Source organism: Cajanus cajan, chromosome 3, assembly GCF_000230855.2.
Source record: "Cajanus cajan strain Asha chromosome 3, NIPB_CcT2T_4, whole genome shotgun sequence".
Classification (NCBI taxonomy): Eukaryota; Viridiplantae; Streptophyta; class Magnoliopsida; order Fabales; family Fabaceae; genus Cajanus; species Cajanus cajan.
The window spans coordinates 16,753,731-16,761,927 of NC_138519.1; the positions used below are offsets into that span (position 1 = coordinate 16,753,731).

The 8,197-nt window shown below is 36.5% G+C and overlaps 1 protein-coding gene and 1 non-coding gene across 2 annotated transcripts; one reads left to right on the top strand and one right to left on the bottom strand.

Moving 5' to 3' along the window:
• Window positions 1–848: 848 nt before the first annotated feature.
• LOC109798835 (Lung seven transmembrane receptor family protein) lies at window positions 849–5,304 on the top strand. The gene is made up of 5 exons (XM_020359238.3): window positions 849–1,130; window positions 1,208–2,147; window positions 2,360–2,455; window positions 2,603–2,739; window positions 4,754–5,304. Exons 1-5 carry the CDS (start codon window positions 949–951, stop codon window positions 4,929–4,931), a joined length of 1,533 nt encoding a protein of 510 aa, XP_020214827.1. The 5' UTR covers window positions 849–948; the 3' UTR covers window positions 4,932–5,304.
• A 2,429-nt stretch (window positions 5,305–7,733) lies between these two features.
• On the bottom strand, window positions 7,734–7,807 carry TRNAT-AGU (transfer RNA threonine (anticodon AGU)). The gene has a single exon. It is a non-coding gene; the product is annotated as a tRNA-Thr (tRNA).
• Between the last annotated feature and the right edge of the window lie 390 nt (window positions 7,808–8,197).

Here is an 8,197-nt window from a genome sequence, read left to right on the forward strand (position 1 = left end):
TTGTTATTGCCGCCTCTCGCCATGGTAAAGTGTGGGTCTTCTGTATTACTTGGGGCGTAGGAAAAGTTTCACCGTGGCCCCACGGTGGGCGCCAAAATGTTCCGGCCAAGGGATGAACTAGGGTTTTTTTTCCTATATCAAGCCTTAGAGCCAGAGCATTCAAGAGTGTAATCTGCCTTCTTAGCCTTAGGGTTTTAGGTTTTATGGTGTGTCGTCAATGGGCCTCTTGGGCCCCGAGAATGAAGGGACCTTCCTAACCGTTCTTATCAAGAGGGCGCGAGATAAGTGGGGGCGAGTTTAGTCGGATTCCGACCGACTGGGTCTATACCGAGGGCCCAGTCAGGTAAATGCCGAGTAATCCCCTTATAGGTGAGGGGAATCAAATTAGCTAGTCTAGTCGGGTTATGACCGACTAGGTCTGTGCTGACCCTTCAATCGGGTTAATGCCGAGTAGAGGATCCTGCTCGCCCTATTACTGAATGGAAAACCAGGTCGGATTACGACCGGGACGGCACACTTGCCTTCCAGCCCTGAGCCTATAAGGCGAGAGGGCTTAAGGCCTGACGACCTAGTCGGGTATTGGTCGAGCAGAAGAATGTAGTCACCCTATTGCCGATAAAGAAACCAGGTCGAATTACGACCGGGACGGTACATATTTTTTAATAGCATATTAAAAGCATAGAAAGTTGAAACAATGTTGCTGAATCTTATGAGTTTGAAAAAAAAATATTAAAACTGAAATATATTTTTTTTAATAAAAATAGTTAAGCACATACATAATAACGTAATTATAAAATTAAAATATTTTTTTTTAAATTTTAATGAAGCAAAAACAGACCGCAAAAGTGGAAAGTGCAAACACTATCCTTAGAAAGAAGTCGCATTGCATTGCCTTGCATTGCATTGCATTGCATTGGCGCAGCACTTGTTGTATGTTGGTGTTGAACGATGACGGCGTTTGAGCGTGAAAGCCACCCTCCGTTTCCGTTACTGTTAGTGTTACCGTTACTGTTACTCTCTCCGACGAATGCCTCCATCCACGACTACTCCAACGAGGCCTTCACCCACCGCTCCGACGCCTTCTTCTTCCACGGCGGCAGCGAGGCCCTCTTCGCCAAATCCTTCATCAGGTACGCTCACGCTCACGCTTAGGGTTTCGCTTACCCTTCCCCTTCCGCTTCCAAAATGCTGTCGTTTTCCTCTCCAGGTTCGAAACGGTGACGTTCACGCGCCCTCGCGAATCCGCCAGCGTGCACGGCTCGATGCAGCAGAACTCGGGGCTCGTGGAGGCCATAGTCCTCGAGGTTCGGGATCGGAACCGGATCGGAGGCACGTTCCTCAAATCCGATTTGCTCTGCTGCGATCCCAAGCTCGCCAAGGAAGGAAACTGCAACCTCGGCGAAGTCATTATCCAGAAGAATCCCGATAACCCCCAATTCCCCAAACGCATCAAGACCTTCTTTCAGGGAACCAACGACGAGATCAAGATGGAGACGCAAACCTTGGAGATCAACGCCACCGGGATGTACTACCTCTACTTCATGTTCTGCGACCCTTCGCTTAAGGGCACCACCATCCAGGGAAGGACCGTGTGGAGAAACCCTAAAGGTTACTTGCCTGGGAAAATGGCACCTCTTATGACCCTTTATGGCTTTATGTCTCTAGCTTACTTGTTATTAGGGCTTGCTTGGTTTTTGAGGTTTGTTCAGTTCTGGAAGGATATCATTCACTTGCATTATCATATCACTGCTGTTATTGCGCTTGGGATGTGTGAGATGGCTGTGTGGTATTTTGAGTATGCTAATTTCAACTCCACTGGGGCTAGGCCCATGGGGATTACCCTCTGGGCAGTTACCTTTACCTCTGTTAAGAAGACTCTCTCGCGGCTGCTGCTGTTGGTTGTGTCCATGGGGTATGGGGTTGTTCGCCCCACGCTCGGTGGGCATGGGATTGCTTACAGAGTGTTGCTGCTTGGCTTGTTCTATTTTGTTGCCTCGGAGGCGCTTGAGCTTGTTGAGCATTTGGGGAATATTAATGACTTCTCCGGGAAGACTAAGCTGCTTTTGGTGCTCCCTGTCGTTTGTCTCGATTCCTGCTTCATTCTGTGGATTTTCTCGTCGTTGTCCAAAACCTTGGAGAAACTGCAGGCAATTTCACTTTATCTATATCATTCCTAGTGTGTTGTTGTTGTCGTTGGTTGGTTTGTCATGGGAATGGAAATGTTGCATTGGTTTGTGATTTGACTGTGTTTGAGTTAGTGTTGTTGGGTTATAGCAGGCAAGAGTTGTGTGCTTTTTTGGACTGGTTACTTTTGTGTAACAATTGTGGTTCTATTTTGTGTTGAAATTTTTGGATGCAGACGAGGAGAAACTTGGCTAAACTGGAGCTTTACCGAAAGTTTACAAACACGCTTGCGGTGTCTGTGCTGCTGTCCATTGCGTGGATTGGCTTTGAGGTGGGTCTTGGGAAAAAGATGTTTGATGCACAGAAATAAACAATTTTAGAGATTTACTCTCTCTGTAGGAGTTTTCTAGCATTCTATTTTGTGCATTTTTACGCGAGTCAATGTTGCTAACCAGGGGTTCTTACTGTGTTCAACCAGCTATACTTCAATGCTACCGATCCATTGAGTGAGCTGTGGCAAATTGCTTGGATTATTCCAGCTTTCTGGTCCCTGCTTTCATATGCCCTCTTGCTGGTGATATGTGTCCTTTGGGCTCCTTCTCGGAACCCTACTAGGTACTTGTCCTTTCCATGGCCTTCGTGTGGTGAATGGTGATTTTTTAAGACAGTTACTTGGTGGTTTTATGCTTAATATGTTTAAGCTTTTTATTTGAAATGCGTTTAATATCTGAGCTTAGAAGTTAGAACTAGTTATTCCAATAGCTAAGTTGCTTTGGGTCTTCATTTGCTGATTATTTTTTTTCTCTTTCATTTCATTGCAAATTTGCATTTATATACTGCACATTTAGATGTGTGTTGGATTTTATTTGCATGGTAAACTGTTACATTAGATACACTAATGCAAGTTTCATTTAACCTGTTGATGAAAATGCAAGATTCTATTTAACCTTCATTATATCTTTCGTTTCTGTGTGTATGTGTGTGCTAAATTGCTAGTGTACAAAATGAGACACAAACCATCGATGCAAATTGATGTTATGGGGAATTAGTTGTGCCACTGTATTTCCCTTTTCAAACCAGGCCTCAGCATAAAAAAAAATGTTAGTAATTCCTTATCTGTAGTGTTGTGCTTAATATTTCATCATTTCCTGTCTCTAATATGTCATCCACATACACCAAAAGTATTGTTACTCCTCCACAGAAGTAGAATGCTTAATAAATAGTGTTTGTTCTTCTTGGCTTTATCTGTATCCCATAGCCTATAGCTGATACAGCTCTTTCGAATTTGAAATTTCCAAATCATACCATGCTTAGTAAACAGTGTTTGTTCTTCTTGTGGCTTTATCTGTATCCCATAGCCTACGCAGCTCTTTCAAATTTCCAAACCATATCTGTGCTTAATAAACAGTGTTTGTTCTTCTTGTGGCTTTATCTGTATCCCATCGCCTACACAGCTCTTTCAAATTTCCAAACCATATCTGTGCTTAATAAACAGTGTTTCTTCTTGTGGCTTTATCTGTATCCCATAGCCTACACAGCTCTTTCAAATTTCCAAACCATATCTGTGCTTAATAAACAGTGTTTGTTCTTGGCTCTATCTGTTTCCCATTGCCTACACAGCTCTTTCTAATTCCCAAACTATACTAGGCCTTCTGCAATTCACATGTAGTATGGTGTTCATATTCTTCCTGTAGCTAGGTGGATACATATATGTGGATACTCCATATGGATTCTCCCTTCTTTCAGAATGTATGAATTTCAGTTATGGTTTGACCATTTTGAGAGCTCAGTAGGCAGTAGGCACATTAGCTTTAATGAGTTATTTTCAATATAATTTGTCTTAAACCACTCACTACACGAATTAGTGTTATGTTAATTAATCTTAGTATTGTGCGCCTAGATTATCTAGGCACATTAGTTTCAGTATGTGTGCCTAGTCAATCTTCATTGTGGTTTCTACCTGCCTTTTGTGTGTATACATGGGGAATGCTAACCTGCTCTTATGGGTTATTTTCAATATAATTTTTAAACCTCTACTTTAAGTTTTCTAACCTACCTTGTGTGTGCAGCCATTACTTGACTTTATCTCTGATATGCTAATGCTAACATGTACTTCTTCATTCTTAGTTAACATCATACTTCTTTTTTTAGTTTTGTTATTTCCAAATTAGCTTAAATAAAAAATCTATTTTAGGGTCTGTATGAGTAAATTTCTCTAAATCCACTTCTAGGAGAGGAAAATAAAAAGGAAAAATGAAATAAGTTTTTCCATAAGTTACAATTAGCTTATCCTTAAGCTAATTTATAGAAGTTCTCAGCAATTAGCTTTTCCAAAATCTTATTTTTAATTTATGTATAAGTTAATTTTAACTTATAAAGAAGTTTATTTCAATTTTCCTTCTTATTTTTCTTGAAGGGCTTTTAGAAAAATTTATCCAAACATATTCTTAGTAATTGTGAATATTATACATTTTACTTATTAAAGAAATCAGTAATTATGAATATTATACATTTTACTCATTAAAGAAATCAATAATCTTTATCATCTTTTTCTCTAGCACCTTCTTGCCTCGATTGGTCTTGTTTCTGTCTTTAGGCTGATTTGTTCCATATGTATGTTTGTTTCTAGATATGCATACATGGAGGAAACAGGTGATGACTTTGATGAGGAGGGCATCTCTCTGACGAGCAGTGTAGCGAAGATAAGTGGGGATGTGGCAGCCAAGCTTGATCGGAAGGAAAGGAAGGGTTCAAGTGCCACAGATCATGCCTTTGGAGAAGATATTGAGGAAGATAAGCGAGAGTAATGTCAAACTTGTATAGTAGTGTTGTTTCATATGACTGACATCATTTCTCACAACATGTCTGTAGATGGATGTCCATATATGCATGTGGTTTTGTATGCAACAGGTGTCGGTTGGTGATGGGGAAACAAAGGAGGCAATCTCACCATTAGATCAAAATCGTTTAATTGCAACTCATACGTACCACATTAGAGTAGTTTTTCATAACAGATGGTGTGATAAAATCATTCCTTGGTTTGGTTTCAAATGACCATCATCCCTATGTATCCATCTCTATGCCTTCAAAGTTCAAATTTACATTCCCTTTTCCTATAGCAAAACGAGTTCCAAAATTACTGTTTCAGGATTTTAAGGAAAATTTCCCACATTATTGACAGAGACTCCCATGATTCAGTTCAAAATTTTAGTAGTTATATACTTTATGGTAGTAAATTCGATCAAAAAAGTCAACCGGTTTTTACATTAGAAGGGCGAAGACAAAAAATAACCAAATAAATAGGATATACTCGAAGAAAGAATGGTTGAGGAAGAGAAGATTAATTCAATTAAATAGACATTAAAAAAGGTGTCAACATAGTTTATTTATTACAAGGTTCGGATTGTATATTTCCTAGACTGCCCAACCTTTTCTCGTTTATATTTTTAAGTAGATTACACTTGCACAGATTATTTATTTATACAATAATACCTGAGCAAGTCGGTGAGTATTCCTTCTGCATACTTAATGTCCAATAAGAGATATGAAAATATTCTTTTACTAGTATGTGTTTGGTACAATAGAATAATATGGTGTCATTCCTATACAACGCACGATGAGTGGCCATTTGCATTATATTTTTATTCAGTATTTTTTCAAATCCGTTGTACAACCTTTCTTTTTTGGTTACATAATTGTAAAATTTCAATTTGTGAGAGATGATTGATTAATGGGATGAAATGATATTAATAGTTGTTTACGCAATTGACATTTCACTCACAGAAAACGGTATAATTTATGAATAAGAAAAGGTTAAAATATTAAAAAAAAACTTTTTTTAAATATAAGTACATTTTAACTACTTTTACCTCATTTAATGGTACCCTACTTAAAATATGTCTATTTTAATGTATGATCTTTTAGTTGTTTCTTTGACATTTATAATAAGGAAAATTTAAGAAAAATGTTATAAAATTAGTAAGATTTAATATAAATAATTAATTTTTTTAATGTGTAAAATTAATTTTTTTAATAATGTAAAACAGAGGAAGTATTTAGTTGTTTTTATCATGATTAGGTTGTTTACGTTTGAAACATGAATGTCTTCTTTATTAATTATAATGGTATGGTATAAGCAATTGTGTCTTAAGCTTAATCTTAAGAAAGTATATTTTTTTAGTGTGAATAAGACCACACAAGTTTTCTTTTAATATCATGTATAAAACAAATTGGTTATGTTTTTATTTTATTAGTAGGTATTATAATGATAACAATAAAAATTTTATAACTGAAGATCATGGTATATTATTTTAATTCCATTACTAGATTGATCTTACTGATTCTTTTGAATCTCATACTTTGAATAAGTCAAATCTGCATAAATCCATTTATTCAACAAGTGATTTATGTTTAATAAAATGTATGTTACTCTTTTATAAATTTTGAGTTACTGTTGAAAGGGCTCAAAATTACGTTTCCAAAAGGATCACTAGTTACTTGTGTGTTAGAAGTGCATTGAAATGACTGGCACAATAATTTGGATGGAACCCAAACATGTGCAACATCCTTTTTTAAAAGTAGGTTCATCAGCTAATAATCCAAACGTGTTATTAATTGGTACAACTTAAATCAACCTTTTCCAAGTCAATATTCTTTCAGATATAATATTCACTAAATTTTATACTATTATCAGAGTCATTTTTATCCCACTTGACTGGTCCATTTAAATGATTTAACTGGTTGATCATGATCATAAACGGAAATTATCGACTATAGTATACCATTCAATTTTAAGAAAAATTGCTTTAGAAGCTGTATTTGTGGAGCAAGGTCTTCAATATAAAGTTGTGATTGATTGATTGATTCTAGAGGCATCTGATACAGTTAAGTATTGACATCAATCATTGTTGCCAATTATCAAATTCGTTTTAGCCGGATATCAATGTCACCTTCCTCCATGTTTGTGTATATCTACCGCATTCAATTTCTTTCTGATTGCTACACATTTTAACTTTTGATATATAATATTATCAAATTCACCTTCTTCTCTTGATGAAGGCAGGGTAAGAGAGAATGCATGCCTTCTTTCATAGTGTGTTTATTTCTAGTTATCTTTGAATTCTGACTACTGATTGCTGCACTTGGTTTTGGTTTTTCCAAAAGCTAAAAAATGGGACATCTCCATCACCATCATGGTAGTAATCATCATATTCATCATCAAAAGCTCCACAAACTAGGAGGAGGAGATAGTCCCTATGATGATCCTTTCTTGAATTCATGTTGCTGTTTTCTGGCTACCTCATACATTTTCATTGCTTTCCAGAGATGCATCCTTTTGCCATGTTACTCATTCTTCAAGTGCTTTGGGTGGAATGACACTGACCCCAGATATCATCATTACATCCATCACTTGGAAATGGAATGATTCTTACTCTCACTTATCAATTCCTTGATGTAAAAGGTCTTTACTTGTTACATATTATGATTATGATTGCTGGAATAACATTCTTTTTGAAAAGCAAGTTGCAAATTTATTGAAATTTGGCTAAAAAGATAGAGAAGAGAAAGGAATTTGATTATATAGAATGTAAAATCGTGAAACACAATTTTGCTTTCATTGAGAGTCGAACTCAAGACCTCCCGCTTACTAAACGGGTGCTCTAACCAACTGAGCTATGAAAGCACACATTTGAGAGAAAAGTTTTGCAGATTTAGATCTGTTTGGATTTATCAGTTTTTCGGTTCAGCAGTTTTTAGCTACGTAATTTAATTACAATGCATGTTTGCCGGCAGAAATATTTTTGTAAACATCAAGTTTTGTTTTACACTTTTACAACGAAAAAGGATTCGTCAAATTTGTGGGTAAAAAATTTACAGTTTCTAGAAATCAACTAGTGAAATGGATGCCCAATCACAGGAAGTACAAATTTCACAAAAATCTTGAAACTATACAAGAAAAATGTGTAACTAAGTCTATTAAAAATAATTTATTCAAGTTTAAATATGTTCAAATTTTCTCTAATTAAATCGATTTTCAGATTATTACCTATTAATTTTTTTTTTTTATTTTAAA